The sequence below is a fragment of the Ranitomeya variabilis genome, chromosome 5, assembly GCF_051348905.1.
Source record: "Ranitomeya variabilis isolate aRanVar5 chromosome 5, aRanVar5.hap1, whole genome shotgun sequence".
NCBI classification, from domain to species: Eukaryota; Metazoa; Chordata; class Amphibia; order Anura; family Dendrobatidae; genus Ranitomeya; species Ranitomeya variabilis.
In genome coordinates this window covers 220,886,429-220,906,044 of record NC_135236.1, presented here as the reverse complement: position 1 = coordinate 220,906,044, position 19,616 = coordinate 220,886,429, and the positions used below count along the sequence as shown (strand labels likewise).

The 19,616-nt window shown below is 40.0% G+C and overlaps 1 protein-coding gene across 3 annotated transcripts in view; it reads right to left on the bottom strand.

The window, feature by feature from the left end:
* Nucleotides 1–19,616, bottom strand: part of MYZAP (myocardial zonula adherens protein) — a 125,677-nt gene that overhangs the window by 73,595 nt on the left and 32,466 nt on the right. For all 3 annotated transcript variants that reach the window (XR_013215665.1, XM_077263820.1, XM_077263821.1), the window contains exon 2: nucleotides 7,773–7,862. Coding sequence is in view for 2 of the 3 variants with exons in the window: in XM_077263820.1 (XP_077119935.1) it covers nucleotides 7,773–7,862 (90 nt within the window). In the remaining variant the exon portion in view is untranslated. The remainder of the gene's footprint in view (nucleotides 1–7,772; nucleotides 7,863–19,616) is intronic.

Sequence of the window (19,616 nt, the reverse complement as noted above, 5' to 3'; positions counted from 1 at the left end):
AAAAAAAACATGCTCACCTGTCTTGCTTGCAGCTCCTCGGCGCCATCTTCCCGGCGTCTCCCTGCACTGACTGATCAGGCAGAGGGCGCCGCGCACACTATATGCGTCATCGCGCCCTCTGCCTGAACAGTCAGTGCGGAGAGACGCCGGGAAGATGGCGCGACGCCCGGCGTGTGGAACGAGGACAGGTGAATATGCGATACTTACCTGCTCCCGGCGTCCCGCTCCTTCCCCCGGACAGCTGGTCTTCGGTGCCGCAGCCTCTTCCTCTATCAGCGGTCACCGGCACCGCTGATTAGAGAAATGAATCAGCCCTATGGGAGGTGGAGCAGCCTATTCATTTCTCTAATGAGTGGTCCCACGTGACCGCTCAGGGGAAGAGGCTGCGGCACCCGGAGACCGTGGGACGGGCAGGGGGAGCGACAGGATCGCCGGGACTAGGTGAGTATATGACAGTCCTCACCCGCCGACCCCACCACCGATCATGACTCGAGTATAAGCCGAGAGGGGCACTTTCAGCCCAAAAATTTGGGCTGAAAATCTCGGCTTATACTCGAGTATATACGGTATCTGACTTTTCTATGTCTGGACCTCACATAGCGGATCTCCATCACAGGTTATTGGTATATTTTAAGGGATTGTCCATTACTAGAACAACCCATTATTAACTACTATATTCCTCCATATAAAGAAAAAATACCCTATACTCACCTCCTGTACTGGTGCCATGCCACCATTCCAGGAATTTCGGCACCCGAGATTTGTGTGTCATTGTTATGCCACATGAGCTCTATAGCCAATCAGTTTTTGAGCTGCTGTGTTCTCATTTGTGATGAAACTCTGACATCCGAAAGATGTGTGTGAAAACTGCAGCCCACCAGTGACTGCTATTTGGCTGCAGTACTCACGTAGCATAACAATGTCATGCAAGCCTCGAAACGCCCAGTGCTACCATCACTGTAACGGCACTGATGTGGGATTTGAGTATAGGGTAGTTGAGTATAGGGTACAATGTGAAATATAGTATTTATCATTTATGGATTTTGGCATATGGGTGCATTGGTTCTGATTTTACCTTCCTTAAACTACCCTACACATGGAAATGTAAGTGAAAAGTGTTTATATCTGGATTAATTGATAATCTTATATAAAGTATTAATCATGGAGCTTGCTGTGCCTCAGTCTCTCTTCCTAATATGACCGTATGATAGCCACTTCTTAGAAAGATTCCTTGCCTGGACGTCAGCGCTCTTTACATTCCACTCATTGTTTCTTGTTTAACTTCTAACCTGCTTAACCAGAAGTAAGTTGAACATTGTTAGGAGAATGAATGCAAAATATGTTGTTTCTATGTACTTCATAAAGCGCTTCTCTCTGTCTGGAGTTCCTCTTCCCAAATATACCTTAGGTTATATACATACTGGTTATGCGGTGGATCTTTCTGCAGATATGCGGACACAAAAGTAGTAGAAAATCACAGTAACATAAACACACTGCAGAAAAATGGAGTCATGGAACTTGACCTTCAATGTGAATTTTAATCTGTAACAAAATCTGCAAGTTGAAAATCATATTGGGCATAGATCCTTGGCAAAATGATGGAAAAACTCTTACATGGGTATATTTATATGTGATAGAAAAAATTGTGTGTTTCACCAAGCTTAAATTTCCACTCAGAATTTTTTCTTTTGCAGAGCATGGATGAGATTTCCTAAATGTTCTGCTACAATGAGACAGAAAATTTCCAGTATGGCGTCAATGAGAGGTCTAAGGGCTCCTTCACATGTTGCATTTTTGCAACATTTTTCTGCCTGTTTTTACTGTGGAAAAAAATGTTTTGCAGCACCAGCAAAGTGAATGAGATTTCTGACATCTCATGCACACACTGTTTATTTTTTTCTTGCAGGTTTGAACCATCCAAGCCTTTTTTCAAATCTGCAGCATGTCAATTCTTTTAGCGTTTTTGCAGCATTTTCACCCTTTAAAAAGAATCAAGAAAAACACACAAAAACACATATAAATATGCCTAAAAAGGTGGCAAAAACATTCATTTTTTTGCAGCTTTCTTTGTTGTAAACACTTTTTTTCAACAGAAAAATCTGCTGCAAATACTTAATGTGCATACATACAGTATACTTAGAATGACACTTATTGCAAAGCAGAACAGTGCAGTAAAATACAACAGCATCCAAAACTTCCTGAAGGTTTTTGCCAGTCTCTAATCATTAGGTGAAATAGCAGGCAATAGAAATTACTGCGTCAGAAAATGTCTTAAAAGCATGGGAATAAATTATAGTTTATTTTAGTGGTTCATAATCCCTGTGGGCAGATGAAGGCAGAAGGAGAATTTTCTATTGTGTATTTGTAATAAATAGTAGTTAGTAGATGGCATTATGATATCCACTATATAATCATTATATAGCATACTTAGCCATAGGCTTTGTGCTGATCTGTTTATCATTGTCTTTAAGATGATGTCATGCTGTGACTGTATGTGATTAGGGAAAGGGGTCCTGCACAGTCCCTAGGACTGAGTCCCTAATTATCCCTGCTCCAAAAGGTACCTCTGATGGTGAGGAGGTTTGGGCCACATGCCTTACTGTTCTACTGTTATACTCTAAGATTCCCCCTCCCCAGGAGGCCCCTGACAGAAATGTTAGTGTATAACACGTAAGACAAACAGGGATAAAAAAAGGCAACTAACATACAAAACACTCACCACAGGTAGACATGTATATAGGGAAGGATAGGAATGTGTGAACCAAATGGAAATAAGGCAGTGAGGAAAACATACACCCAAAAACAGCATACAACAATGTCCAGCAGCAAAAAACGATCTTCAACTCAGCACAGCTCCTCCAGGGAACCAGGAAGTAACTTTCACTGGTGAGGAAGAGGAGATCTTGCCAGATTTTATAGAGAGAGGAAATGAACAGGTCAGGAGCAGCTGTTAGATGGTGCTCCATGTTTCTAGCCAGCAAATAAAGGGTTGTTAACCTCTTCAGCATCAAAGGAAACAAAATGCATTTAATACGGGACACGAAACACACAGGCTAAATGGAAGACCTGCGATTCACAATACATAAACATTTTCTAACCCCAGATCTCCCAGGAGGCCATGACACACTCGTGACAGATGAACTAAATTTTACTTTACATATTCTAGTCATGTGTTGCGACTTCTTTGAAAAAATATTCTAAAACACTTCCATGATAGTTCAGTCTGTTTGTATAGCTGTATTACTGAGTTCATCAGCCGGTTAATAACGTTATGAACCTGCTCAGCACCTGCCCTTAGAGCCTCCCTGTTGGAAGGAAATTAACTTTCCATTTGAGTTTCAGTCACAGGGTGGTGTCAGTGCAGGTTCAGTCACTGCTTTGTGTATAGAGACTAGTCACAGCTGCCTCTCTCTATGCACTGAGCGGTGACTGAACCTGTGCCGATACCACTACTAAGACTGAATGCCGAAAGATATTGAGGGAGAAATAAAGACAATTTCCTCCCGGCATTGGGGTTCTCAGTGTGGGCGCAGGGCAGGTTCAGAATGTTATTAACCTTTAACCCTTTAAGAAATTGCCATTTGTAGAAGTGATACTATTATTAGTATATATATTTATCCTATGCACCAGTTCATGACCTAAATCACTGTAGGTTCCCACACTAAAAAGATCAGGATTTTTAACTTTTGATAAAATGTTGATAAATTATCCATATATTTGGCCTTCGTCTCGCAGTTAGAGGCAGCTATGCTGATAAGAGCTTTCTGATGACGTGTTTTTCCTGCTTCCCCTGGGAACATGAGCTCTGATTCACAGATAAATACAAAACAAGTAACTAGATGTTGTTCAGCGACTCTGTGGTAATATGTCACTGTGCTATAAAATCCTTATACAGTATTCAAAGGGATTGACCACCATTGGGGAATTTTTTTTACTTAAATGAATGTACCGTAATTTGGGCTAAAAGTAATTTTTGTCATTGGTTTTCATTACAAGTTTTGCACAGTTTGGCTGCTACATGGTTTTTCTTTCCCTGCAGATTCAACTTTAATTCAATATGGGGCTATAAATCAGATGAGAGACGCTCAGAAAAAAACAGATGAAAGAGTTATAAACTGTATTGTTAGACTGCCAGAATGACGGATTATCAGATAAAGAAGTCGGCCACTTTCTCTTATTAGTACAGTTTTCCTCTTATATTGACCAGCACTTATGTCTATAAAATGGCGGCCAGTGGAGGAGCATGTGACCAGCTTCCTCCAACAGAAAAGCAGATATCACACATGATATGTTTTACAGATGTGTGTTAGTTGTTCATTTATTTTTATTATTCATTTATGTTTTATGTTACTACTTTCCCCAATTTTAAAGTACTATTTTTTCATAATAAGGGAATTACTTATTCAATTCTATACAAATATACCTCAGCTTTTGATAAGAGAAAAGAAAGAGAAAACACAGTTTCATTGTAATAATATTTTTTTTTCAGGCTGCATCGGATGTGTGTATGTGTTTTCATGGCTGGATTATCTTTTGTATTTATGTGACTAAATTACTAATCCATTAAAATGACATGTAGCTAATAAGCAGCGTAGTGTCATTACAAGGACGGCCAGCCCCCGTCGGATTCATGGGCTTCAGCATTGTCCACTGCTTTGTATTTATCCTATTGTCTCTGTGGTAAAGTGTTGTGCATATTTAATGCCAAAACTAACAAACAGAACGGCAAGGACACATAAATATTATACCGGAAGAAAACTGTGCACAAAAGCAAACAGTAGCAGGTTGCCAGTAATAAAACAAAGAGCGATTGTATGTGTCTTGTTTGACATAACACAATTGTAGGTTATACAATGCCAACCCTGATAATTCTGATACCATGTATTACTGCATCCATGAGATTCCTAAAATTTGTCATCTTGGCCAAAATCGTTAAAATAAAGAAAAATAATTTGTTGAGTCACTGAAGTCATTGTCAAATAGTCAATACAGTAATTGGTGACTTTTTAATTCCAATTCACTCCATTTTAGAATGTCAACCAAAAATCTGTAGAAAAAAAGCCATCCCTCCTGAAGGGTTTTCCACATCTGGCTGAAGAAATGTAACACAACGGCTATAGAAGGCTAACAGTGCAAAATTTTAAAGAGACAACCAGGTCTTTAAAAAAAGTATGTGCCTAAGCACTTACTGGCAGGTATTTGCTATCTACCTGCCTGTTGTGCAGGGCACCATTCTCCGCCAGCACAGAGTGGTCACAGACTTCTAACGTCTCGTTAACAAAGCGACAGTTTGTCTTCCTGTTGACAAAGCAGGACTACTGGTGTTATGCTGATTGACAGGCGAATTTCTGCTGCCTAATTTGGGAAACCGGCCATCAATCAGCATGACACCAGTAGTCCTGCCATGTCAACAGGAGGAGAAACCACTGATCTGTTGACAGGGAGCAGCTGAATCTCTTTCAGGAGCAATCAGTGACCACGTCGGGTACAACAGACAGGTAGTTGCCTCTACATGCCTTTTTTTAAAAGTCCTGGATATCCCCTTTAAAAGAGATTTTTAGCCCCCAAAAACAAGTATTTAAGCAAGAAAACAAATTGTTCCAAAGGTGGACAACCCCTGTTTTTATCAAATTGATAAAATAATAATATAAGTTTTTACCCCTGCTACATTTTTTGTTACATTACGTCAGTACTGCTATGGGAGGTCATCACCTGACTGCTTTAAGTAATGGTTCGTAGGCTTTATGTGTATGGCCAGATAATGCAAAAAGCTGATGGGAAATGCAATGATTTCGTTATGCTAGATGACTGCAAGGTCACGCATAACACTGAACGTTGCCCTTATGACTTATATCTCCATGAGGTCTCTGAGCATCAGGGGACAGAAGTATAAACTCATTGGGACTCACTATTTGGGTGGCTACCACCAACTTGAAAATGTATTATGAGAAAAAAGTTCATAGGACAACGGCTGAAAAGAGCAATTAAAAATTACCCACACCGTTACACTTCCAACATTACGAAGAACACAAGGATGAGTATAATATTACACAGATGACAAAGAGCTACTAACTTGGCTGAGGAATGTGTTTTGACCTTGTAAATATTTTATGTGATGCGCTCAGAATTGACGGTGAGTTAGTCGGCATGGTTTGTCAGTGTTTCATCCCAATTCTTTGTTACGAAGTATGTTTTGAATTTGGTCTCCATGTTTGTTATTCTGGCATTTATTTGCTAAATCAATTCAAAGAACCATATTTCCTCATGTTCTTATGGACAGGGAAAGAGAAGCGTTTTGGTTAAAGACCTTGGAAATTAGGAATTGCTAATATCAGTAATTCAAATTTGTATCCCAAATTCTCATTTTTAAAGCACCACTCCAGCAATTCGGGTTTTTTTCACTGCTGGAGTGATGCTTTAAGCATAAGTCTTCTGCTCCGGTCATATACTCGCTCTCCGGTGTCTTCACCGACTGGTCTGGTCCCGCGGCGCTATCTTGTGAACACATCCTCTGACTGGTGGAAACTCAGAAGCTATATCATAGGCTCTTAATGCAAGTATATGAGAGTCAGAACAAGACTCTCATAGACTTACATTGATTAGTGATCTCCAAAGTGCTCCATGAAACACTGGACAAGCCAGCAGTTCACAAGCTGCTGAAGCATTGGCAACAACTGATGAAAATGCTGGAAGGTTGGTATTAGATAGGAGTTAGGGGACATGGATTTTAAGCATCACTCCAGTGATGATGTAAAAAAAATGCTGGAGTGGTGCTTTAAAGGGAATCTGTCACCTCATTTTGCCGCTATAAACTGTAGCCATCGCCATTAGGGGCTTATCTACAGCATTCTGTAATGCTGTAGATAAGCCCCAGATGTAACCTGAAAGATAAGAAAAACAAGTTAGAGTAAAGTACTGCAGTGCGCAGGCACAGGTAAAGGTCAGAGAGGCCCGGCGCCTGAGCACTGCAGTACTTTACACTGCCCTCAAAAATTTACACTGCCCAGGGCAAATCAGTACACCTGCACAGGAGCAGCAACAGAAGCAAGGAAGAAGACGTCATCGCATAAAGATGGGAGGTGCCGGACCCGGAACTGCGACGCCTATCGGACCCAAACCGAGCCGGGACTGCCCCTGGGTGAGTATAATCTAACTTGTTTTTCTCATCTTTCAGGATACATCGGTGGCTTATTTACAGCATTACAGAATGTTGTAGATAAGCCCCTAATGGCGGTGGCCGCAGCTTATAGCGGCAAAATGAGGTGACAGATTCCCTTTAAACACTTTTATAGTAACTTTAAATTTGTCTGCAGTTTTTACACATTTTTTCAAAATTTTCCATATAGTAAACTATAGGAAAGAATAATAATACACTAAAATGTAGCATTTACCCATAACAACCTAGAACATTTCACACTGCAACCTATTTGGTAGCTATGGGAACCCTTTAAACTATTTCACTTTGTATTATTTTTTTTTTCTGAAAGGAGTTTTCTGGCTTAAGGGTACAAGTCTGCAGCCACGTTCTGAATCCTCACATCGAGTGCAACTGCAAAGACACGCGACTGCAAGTATCTGAATTGTCACATATAGCATCTGCAGAGTTGTAGCCTAAGGCCAGACAGCCCCTTTAATGTCCACTTAAAGTAATTTTAAATCTAACTGTAGTTCAAACAAAATATCTTAAGCCTAAAATTAACGTACCCACATTTTTTTGTCTGTTGATCATTTCTACCAGGGATTTATTGGTTAATAATTAACAGTTTACTTACATGCAATTGTTTCTCCTTGTTCAAATCGTTCTGTTCTGTTTTCGATGTTCCATCGACCGGTAGTGTGAGACGTAGCCGACAGATGTTCCCCTGTAGATCACAGAATGGTAGCTTACATTACTTTTCAGCATGTGATGATGATGATAATACAATAATAATTTTGCTGTATGTATATGTAATTGATGCAAATACTAAAATGTAATAAAGGACAAAAAATCCATTGGCTGTGGCACACATCAGAACAAAAGTGTTGGTTCCTGCTATTAATATAATAGTTATTATGGGTTGCCATTTTATTAATTCCATAAGCCATCTCAGCTGAATTACATACAGGTGCAGCTTACAAAATTAGAATATCATCAAAAAGTTAATTTATTTTAGTTCTTCAACACAAAAAGTGAAACTCATATATTATATAGAGTCATTACAAACAGAGTGATCTATTTCAAGTTTTTATTTCTGTTAATGTTGGTGATTATGGCTTACAGCCAATGAAAACCCAAAAGTCATTATCTCAGTAGGTGGAGGTGATCAGTCTGTGGCACTGCTGAGGTGTTATGGAAGACCAGGTTGCGTTGATAGCCTTCAGCTCATCTGTGTTGTTGGGTCTGGTGTCTCTCATCATCCTCTTGACAATACCCCATAGACTCTCTATGGGGTTAAGGTCAGGCGAGTTTGCTGGCCAATCAAGCACAGTGATACTGTTGTTTTTAAACCAAGAATTGGTACTTTTGGCAGTGTGGACAGTTGCCAAGTGCTGCTGGAGAATGAAATTTCCATCTCCAAAAAGCTTGTCGGCATAGTTAAGCATCAAGTGTTCTAAAATTTACTGTTAGACGGCTGCGCTGACTTTGGCCTTGATAAAACACAGTGGTTCTACACCAGCAGATGACATGGCTCCTGAAACCATCATTGATTGTGGAAACTTCACACTAGACCTTTGAAATCAAGGTCCAGAGTCTGGAGGAAGAGTGGAGAGACACACAATCTAAGCTGCTTGAGGTCTAGTGTGAAGTTTCCACAATCAGTGATGGTTTGGGGAGACATGTCATCTGCTAGTAGAGGTACTCTGTGTTTTATCAAGACCAAAATCAGTGCAGCCATCTACCAGGAAATTTTAGAGCACTTCATGCTTCCCTCTGCAGACAAGCTTTTCGGAGATGGAAATTTCATTCTCCTGCAGGACTTTCACCTGTCCACGCTGCCAATAGTACCAATACCTGGTTTAAAAACAACATTATCACTGTGCTTGATTGGCCAGCAAACTCACCTGACCTAAACCTTATAGAGAATCTATGGGGTATTGTAAAGAAGAAGATGAGAGACACCAGACCCAAGAATGCAGATGAGCTGAAGGCTGCTATCGAAGCAACCTGGGCTTCCATAACACCTCAGCAGTGCCACAGGCTGGTCATCACCATCCCACGCCGCATTGATGCAGTAATTGATACCAAAGGAGCCCCAATCAAGTATTGAGTGCATTTACTGAACATACATTTCAGTAGGCCAACATTTTGGATTTTAAAATCATTTTTCAAGCTGGTGTTATAAAGTATTCTAATTTACTGAGATAATGACTTTTGGGTTTTCATTGACTTTAAACCATAATCATCAACATTAACAGAAATAAACACTTGAAATAGATCACTCTGTTTGTAATGACTAGGGTTGAGCGACCTTAGCTTTTTTAGGATCAAGGTGGGTTTTGTGAAACCCGACCTTCTCGGATGTCGGATCGTATGGAATCGGCCGATTCTACTGTAAAGCCGGACCCGGAACACGAAACCCAATGTATGTCAATGAAATTATTTTTTTTATTCTCTCTCTCTCTCTCTCTCTCTCTCTCTCTCTCTCTCTCTCTCTCTCTCTCTCTCCTCCGTGCAAGGCATATGTTATTTTTTGACTCCGGAAATTACTACGTCCGAAAACGTAACATAGCACTATGATGCCGCAGGAGCCGGAACCTATGTCATCACGCTGCCCACAATTAATTGGCTCAAAAAAATGGCGGGGAAGGCGTCATTCGAAACGCGACTTTGGCGCCAAGTTCGCGTTCCACGTGGCCGACCCACACTGGGATCGGATCGGGTTTCATGAGACGCCGACTTTGCCAAAAGTCGGCGACTTATGAAAAGGAACGACCCGTTTCGCTCAACCCTAGTAATGACTCTATATAATATATGAGTTTCGCTTTTTGTATTGAAGAGCTGAAATAAATTAACTTTTTGATGATATTCTAATTTTGGGAGAAGCACTTGTATTTGCTTCACCTGTTAATAAGATATTATTCAGGGATATTGGATGGATCTGGTACTAACTGTTATTGGCCTCTACTCTGCGTGCCTCCAATTTTATAGAAATTTGAATCCATGGGAAATAAAATATAATGTAATATTGAACATATTTATTCTCCCATAGCATTGCATCAAGCTGGCCTTTGAGTTTTGCCTTAAAAAAAGTGCAGACTTGATCTGTTCTTCCACTAGATTATGACACTCTTCTCTTACTGCTATGACCATCCCAATTATTCAAGAAATTTATGATGATGAAAAATATGTCAGCATTTTGGATGAATCTAGCCAATGGGAATCTGCACATAAAATGTATTAGTGATTCATTTAAACCTGCACGTACTGTAGTTTATGAATAGCGTGCAAACTAGCATCACATCCAGAGAGTGACGACCCTCGATCTCCGTGCTCCTATGGGGACCAGTGTAGTCTGTCCACCCAGAATATACTCATAGCTGTAGTCTATGGCACATTGCTCATTGCATAGGAAGCGGGTTTTTTTTTACATGTCTGCATGTACATTGACAATAACAGATTCATAGTTGGGAACATTTTGAACATCTACGGAAACGTTGGTTATGCAAACACATTGGTGCAAGGTTTGTCAGGAGCTTGTATTTGTCAGAACATACAATAAAGAAGATGAATTAAAATTGTCTCTTTTTTATACTACCATTAGACTATACAGTCTTAAAACGGACTAGATTTATCCCTTTGGCTCATGCTATTCAAGATTATAGTCAACATTTTCACCATTATTATCTTTGTGCCAAAATTGTGACGCAAATTTTGGTATGTGATGCCACATATTAGGCCAAAGCTATTTTCCACCTCTTCTATACTCGCTTATCAGACAAGCCAAAGAGAGTGCTGAAAGTATTCTGTAGGATAGCAAATCTGCCACACTGTTTTCAAATATCCCCTATATACTATCTTCACTATTAATCCTTACAGTGAGAACACTATAGATATACCATAAATATATAAAGTGTACATGATAAAAATACCATACTGATGGGTATGATAGTTTGTCATGTGAGAGTTTACAACATGGGGGGAGTAGGCTTTCTTGGATCAATCATTTGCTGGATAGCATATTAAAAGTTGGGATAGTCCCAGTAAATTTGAGACTATTAACAAGTATGCGAACTTGATGTTATTTTATAATGGATATAAAAAGTTTCCACACCCCTGCTAAAAATGCCATTTTTTTGTCGTGTAAAAAAGTAATAGCAATAAAAATAATTTTCAGAACTTTTACACCTTTAATGTCACCCTAGATCTGTACATATCCATTGGAAACACATTGATATAATTTTTAGGAGGAAAATAAAAATAGCAAAAACTAATATCTGGGTGTATAAGTGTGAACATCTGTTAAGATCTGGTGGCCTAAGAGCAGCATGGGACGTACTCTGGAGAAGGTGGTACCTGTACTGACCGCAGACCCTGAACCTAACACCGCAACTAGAAGTAGCCGTGGAATGTACCTAGCGCTCCCTAGACATCTTGACACAGCCGGAGGACTAATTACCCCTAGAGATAGAAAAGGGAAAACTATCTTGCCTCAGAGAAAATCCCCAAAGAACAGGCAGCCCCCCACAAATATTGACTGTGAGAGGAGAGGGAAAAAACATACACAGACTGAAATGAGAATTTAGCAAAGGAGGCCACTTCTAGCTAAATAGAAAGGACAGGACAGAGTACTATGCGGTCAGTATTAAAACACTAGAAAATATCCACCACAAAAAATACAAAAACTCCACAGCTAACTAAAGACATGGAGGGTATATCTGCATCTCCAGAGATACCAGCTTTGCTAAACAAATCCTTATACAGACCAAGCTGGACAAGACAAAACATGGAAAATAACTGAACAATAAGACCACAGCATGTGGACAGCAAAATCAAGGCCAGAACTAATCTTTGTTGAAAAGAACTGTAAAGCAGAAGAGACCAGGCAGGGATGTGAATCCTCCAGGAACAATGGACAACTGGCACTGACTAAAGGGTGAAGCAAGACTAAATAGCCCTGTCCAAATTGCAAAAAGTGAAAACACCTGATAAATGCTGTGATTCAGAGACAGCAGCGCTACCACTTACAACCATTGGAGGAAGCCCAAGAGCAGAATTCACAACAAACATCCTCTTATAATTGTGGATGTGGTTGTGTTCAGAATTAGTCATTCACATTTAAACTCATGTTAATTAGTAGACACAGCTGCCATCATTTACAGTGACTCTGATTAGCACCATATAGAGTTTAGCTCTTCTATGAGGATTTTCCTGACATTTTCATAGTTGCATTTTACAGTAAAAGCAATGACTGTAAACAGCTTACAACACAGCAATGGGATCTCTTTGTTGAAACTTATCAGACAGGAGAAGGGTACACATTTCTAAGGTATTAGATATACAGTGGCAAACTGTGAAGACAGTTATCGAAAAGTGGTTTAAATTTGGCACAATAGTGGCATTGCTGGATGATCCTCAAAAAGTGATGAAAAGACAAGAAGAAAATTGCTCTGGGAGGTTGCAAAGACGTCTACAGCAACATTAAAGGAGCTGCAGGAATTTCTGGCAAGTCCTAATTGTGTGTGACAACAATCTCTCGTATTCTTTATATGTCTGGCCTAAGATGTAGGTTAAGACGGAAGCCTTTTCTTACAAAGAAATACATTGAAGCCCAGCTATGTTTTACAAAAACCTACATTAAATCCGCCAAAAGCATGTGGAATAGCGTGTTATGAACTGATTAGACCAAGGTTGAGCTTTTCGGACATATCTTCTAAAGGTATGTTTGGCACAAAGCCAAAACTGCGCATGATCAAAAGAACACCATACCCACAGTGAAGTACGGTAGAGGCACCATTATATTTTCAGGCTGTTTTTCAGCATCTGGAACTCTGGCCTTAGTCAAGGTGAGGGAATTTTTAACAGTTCCAAATATCAGTCAATTTTTTTAAAAAAAATTAAGGCTTCTGCTGAAAAGCTGAAGTTTAAGACAAATTTCAACTTTCAGCATGACAACAACCCTAATTACATCTCCAAATGAAAAAAAGAATACATTTGCCAGTGGAAGATCAAAGTTTTGGAATGGCCCAAACCAACACATGGCCCAGAAATGAATCCTATTGAAAATTTGGGTTGATCTGAAGAGAGCTGTTCCAAGGAAATGTCATCTCAATCTGGCAGATTTAGATTGCTACTGTAAGGAAGAGTGGGAAATGATTGCCAACTCTAGATGTATCATGCTCTTAGACTCTTTCCCAAACGGCTGACATAAATTTATTTGTTTAAGGGTCTGCATATTTATGCAACCACATTATTTTAGTATTTAGCTTTTTTTCTCCTGAAAAGATTTTTTTTTCAATGAAATTGTGCAGATTGTGGGTGACATTGAGGTGAAAAATGTTCTGAAATGATTCTCCTTGGTGTTATTTACTCACATGACAAAGACCTGGCATTTTAACAGAGGGTGCAGACTTTGTATATCCACGGTATTTTAATTAATTTTTCCATTTACTACATTTTCTTTTGTTCCATTGTTACGGTAATTACTGTTGTTTTTAACAATTGATTTGTTGCATAAACAAAACATCATAACATTTTTAGTGGTGGTGTTATATATTTGTATATAGAGATAGTGGATTATTAGGCTCTCACCAATGACTATGAGCCCTACCCGTGTATAGAAATAAATATTTTTCATAGTGTAGTGTTATTATAATTTTTTACTGATAAATATTATCGTTTCAGCTGGAGACAGGGCACAACTTATAATGACTCCACAAACAAGCAGCATTTCAAAGAATATAATCCTCTTGCCCAGCTTACTGCGGGTGACTTACACAGAACCCTCTGTCTACTGTGTGCGGTTTGGGAAAAAAACAAAGCTGAGATTTATCAAATGAAGGAAGGTAAAGTCTACCGCAAGTACAAATATGCAAGAGGGACATTCCAGGGTGTGCACTGAGCTCCAAGAGCCACATGCCATACATGATTAATATAGCGTGCGACAGGTCTGGCAAGGTACGTTTAATAGAAAAAAACATAGTGGAATGCGATATTATCAGTAGCACAACATGTTGGCTTAGAAGCTATTGAGATTCATTAATATTGTACATCGGTGTAACTGTGCATTTCCACTAGTCAATTATAAGAATGCTAGTTTCCCTATAAATGGCCAGTATAAACAGGCTGACAATCACCCAACGAATAAGAAAAAGGTTGTTCATTGGGTGTAATGATTTTCAGACTTTCTTAAAAATCATTGTTCTCACTGGCACCTTGTCCTGTGTAAACAGGACATGTTCTGCCAAGAACAATGATATTCTAAGTGTACAGAATGTATTACAAATTGTTGTGTGTGCATGGAAGTGCCGCAGAACAATTATAAGACTGCCAATCTGCTTCTATTTATTTTACTTATTTATATAGCGCCATCAATTCCACAGCGCTTTACAGACATCATCATCACTGTCCCCATCGGGGGCTCACAATCTAGATTCCCTATCAGTATGTTTTTGGAGTGTGGGAGGAAACCGGAGAACCCAGAGGAAACCCAGGGAGAACATACCAATACAGACTTGTACCTGATTATTGCTCTGGTAAGCATATCCAGTTATCTGCCACCAAACAAGCAAAGAATGTGGTGTTAATCTCATTTTTTATGCAAGTCTAATGGTCTATTAGGCTTCACTCTTTCATTTTTTCAGCATATTTTATATCACATACTGAATGCCATGTTTTGCAAAAATGTTGCTGCAGTTTATTGTAATATACCGTATTTAAAGGGTTTGACCACTGCTTGTTTATTGTTGGCATATCTGTGCAATAGGCCATTAATATCTCATCGGTGGGAGTGCGAAGCCCGACATCCTCACCAATCAGCTGTTACCGGTGCTGGACGGAAGTTGTCGGATGTTGCTAGAGCACAGCAGCCATTTTTTTTAGAAGCAGTTACCAAGGAATGGATCCATCATTTACCTTCCTAAGGCTGGAAATATAAAAGAACCTCTGATCTTGTATAATAATAGCTTAGTCGCCACGTAAAATTTTAACTTCTCACATCTTTATACAATACTAATAAAAAGTATTTCCCCCAGTGAACACATTCCTCTGTATAACAACATTAAGCTACAATCAATTTATTTGCCTCTATTGGCTTAGCAAATACCGCATTAAGGGTTTAGCTTGGTCAATTAAAGTTCTACATCAGAGGCTAGGAGAATGAATGAACTTAATCTAAAGGCATTACAACATTACTCATAGTTTTCCCTTTTGTTACAGTTAATTACATGAAGCGTTTTATAGTTGTAAGACCTTCATTACAGTCCTGCCTAAACCAGTCCTTTGTTATTAATATGTCATACCTAGAAAGTCTACAAAAGTAATCCCTTTGATAAACATATTTTACTTGAAATACAGCTGCAATTTAAATTATTCAACCTCCCTTGAAAATTAGTTTTATAAGCAAAATTTACAAACTTTCTTCTGTTTGCATTAACCAATCAAACAAGAGCATTTTAAATAGCTCCATACAGCAACTAGTTTCTTCAAATTCAACACAAAATGGCACTTTTACTGACTACTGCAGTCTCATAATGATTCACTCCCCTGAGTACAATGCCTTATAAAAGTACACATTTACCAATCAGGTGTTTCTTAAGAACACCTTATGTAATTATTCAATAACTTTATTAGTTTCAGAAGGTGTATTTGGCATAAAGCACAACAAATACCTGGACAGGCTTAAGTTTTGTGGACTGTAACAATTGATTGCATGTTAGCAATATGGCTAAGTTAAAGAGGTTGTCTACTACTTTAACATTGAGGGTTTATCCTTAGAATATGCCATCAATGTCTGATCGGTCGGGTCCCCAGCAACCCCACCGATCAGTGTCGGTGGCTGCCAGCCAGAAGTGCTCAATTGCCGAGCTGCTCTATGTTCTGATAGTGGCCATGGCATTGTACTGCACATTTGCCTCCTATTAATTTGAATAGTTGGTGGACAAACAGTACCCTGCCTAAGCCAACATCAGAAGACAAAGCTGCTCCACTATTGAGAACTTCCAGCTGGCACCCACTACCAACAACAAGAAGAGCTGATCGATGGGAGTGTTGGGTGTTGGACCCCAACTGATCAGACATTGATGGCTTTTCCTAAGGATAGGTCATTGATGATAAAATAGTGAACAGCCTCTTTAAGAGAGTGGTCAAAAAAGTTGAGAATAGAAGTCATTGTCCTGCAGAAACAAGGAAAAGGATACAAGAACATAACGGCATTGAATGATCCTAGAGATACAGATGGAAGCATAGTTCGCAAGTTTGAAGTTTAAGGAATACTGACCACTATCTGGAGGAGGGCAGAAAGAGGAATGTATCACTGGCTGCCAACAGATCCTGGAGGATGTAGTTGGTCAAAAACTAGAATGACTGCAAAAGACCGGCAGCAAGATTTGGTGGCAGCAGGCACTGAAGTTTTTGTTAGCACAGTTAAGTGCATATTAAATGCTGAAGTGCTCCATTCCCAAACTCTCTAAGATGGACTCAAAAGCACAAGAAAAATTAGTTCTAGTATGCAGAAAAAACCATATACAGATGTCAAAGGCTTTTTGTGATCCTGTTCAGTGGAGTGGTGAAACAAAAATGAAACTTTTCAAGTCTATGGCCCAGCCATAGAGTCTGGAGGAGGTAGAATTAAGCATATGTTTAAAAGAGCTTCCTGCCTACAGTGAAACTTGGAAATGGCTTGGTGATCGTTTTGGTCTTTTTTGCTTCCTCTGGCATTAAAAACTTGCAGTGTGTGGTGGCCACGATGTAATGAATCAAGTATCAGGTAATCCTAAGAGAAAACATCATGCGTTGTATGAGGAAGCTGAAGCGTGAGTATCATTGGACTTTTCAACAGGGCAGTGGTCCCAAGCTGCTAACGCTTGGTTTCAGAAGTCCTTCAACATTGATTATCACAGTTGCCTGCCTTGAACCCATAGAAAATCTTTGGTGAGATATGAGGAATGCGGTTGCAGCTTGCAAACCCAAATATATTAGTGAACTGGATGTATTGCCCATGATAAACTCTGCAAGAGTCTTCAGTATTGCTACCAAATACTGGTAACTGGCTATGTATCTCATTTGCGGTAGGTCATAACAGCCAAAGGTAGTATACTAAATACTAAAGTTGCTTGCAGTGAGGGGTTAAATCATTCTGAGATGGTAGTAGTCATAAAAAGTGTTACATTGTTCCTGTTTGGTTTATTGCAATCAGCATAATGTTCAACTCCATATAATGGTAACCACAGAGAGGATCCACATAGGGCTACATATAACATTGTTATCTATGTTAATCTAATTTTTAAAGCTCATCAGACATTGTCAGACAGCCTTTTTCCAAACAACTTAACGTTCATGCTCGGTCAGTGAAGGTTGCCGTTTTGTACAACAACGCAATAGGTTAAAATGACAAAACAACGTGAGGAATACTGCTTCGAAGGCAGACTGAGTGGCTCCATGTCAGAAGGCCTTACATGTCAATAGAAGTACAATATCTTCCATGCCATATCTATATAATCAGAGTTGGACACAATCCATGGATATATTCATGATCAGGGAACATATTTGCTACTGTGTTTAAAATCACAATGGTGTAGGTAGCTTGCAACCACAGGAACACAATATCTCCCTGAATCATGGATACATCATTCTCATGTGTGGTATGTATACAATGCTTGAAGTGTGTTCGGTAAGATAACTGCCATATTGTTTCTCTAGGAGGTTCCTGTGGATTGATATTGCTCCTGGTGTGAATGCTGCTAAGTTACTCTGATTGCTAGCCTGCTCATAACCACTAGATTACCTTTGGACTGGTTCCTGGAATTGACATTGGGCGGATTAACCCTTCGTTTGCCTGTTGACTTTGTATCTCATTCTGTCTCTGTTTTTGACCGCAGCCAATGTCCTGATGCTGTATTTGTTTATTGATTCACAGTAAAGGCCAGATCCTTGTACAGAGGTGAAAAGAGTTCCCTGGCCAAAGAGTTCCCTGGAAACTGTTAAGCAAAGTACTAGTGTAAAAACTATCCATGAATGCCCAACCTCTGTAAGTTCTTTCAATTTTTCAGATTTTCACATTAGTAACAGTATGATAATTCTTCCAGAAACACAAAAATCAGCTAATTCAGTCAACCAAATCCAGTATCTCTGTTTTAGTTGACATCATTCCTTTGCCCTTTTCTTATTTGAAACTGGAATTCACAGTTGTAATTGTACATCAATGAGTTATTATGTGAAGACTAAAAGTAAGAAGTTCTTGGTCGTATTTGGTTGACTGGAGGTTTTGTACTTTACTAGTCAGTTGAATCATTGCAGGACACTCTTCTCACATAAAAGTTTCAATAAAGCTGTAAATGTTGCCTCAAAGTAGAATGGTGACATTTTGTGGACCACAGCCTTTGATCTGATCACATGCAAGGCAGATTAACAAGAAGAAAACGCCTTAGTTTAGCTTTCCTATCACCGTGTTCCACTGCCCAAGAACAAATATATATAGACTAGCTATTGAACCTGTTCTACGCCTGGGTGGCGAGCATTTATACTGGTATATGGTCTCCATCCTGGTATGTGCTGCTTCCATCCTGCGCCTTAATCTTGTCCTGTGCTGCTACCATCTGGCACCCCCTTCCTGTCATATGCAGCCCCCATCCTGCGCCCTCTTCCTGTCATGTGCAGCCCCCATCCTGCGCCCCCTTCCTGTCATGTGCAGCCGACATCGTGCACCCTCATCCTGTTTTGTGCGCCTCCATCTTGTCATGTGCGCCGATGGTGACCAGCACCCAGTTAGCGTCCTCCCGCAGCCGCTCGTAGGTGCTGATGAAGTTCTAGGGCACGCGCAGGGCTGGCACAGCTGGTAAATTGGCATCCAGTGTTCATTCATCTTTTCCTCATCTAGCAGGTACCGCAGGAACTCGGAGAAGGTGACGTCGTCCCCATTGGATGCAGTGGCTGGCGGGTGTTGGCGGTACCGGCTCACGATCTCCAGGCCGTATCACTGCTGATACTCCTTGATCTCCCTGAACTTGTTCCTGTAAGCGGACAGCAGCCGTTCCAGGGGCTCCCGCACGAACAGGAACTTGTAGGGTATGTGCACACCTTGCGGATTTGCCTGAGGACTTTTCCGCACTGAATCCAAATCTCTTGGCAGAAAACGCAGGTAAAAATCCATGCGTTTTTGGTGCATTTTTTATGCGTGTTTTTGTGCGGATTTGATGCGTTTTTATGTGTTTTTGTATGTGTTTTTGAAAGCTAAATATAGATCTATTATTGAACTAAAAAAAAGATTTGTGATGTAATTTCTTGTCCAACCTCCAACCTCGTACCACGACGATCTCCCCTATAGAGCGGTCACATCATGAGATGTGACAGCTCTATAGACCTTCAGTGACACACTGACAGGAGATTATAGCAAGTGACAGTATGAACTGTACTGTACTCTTAGTGGCAAAGGGATACAGTGTAGAAGGATACCTTCCATCATTGTATCCCGGAGCCCCTG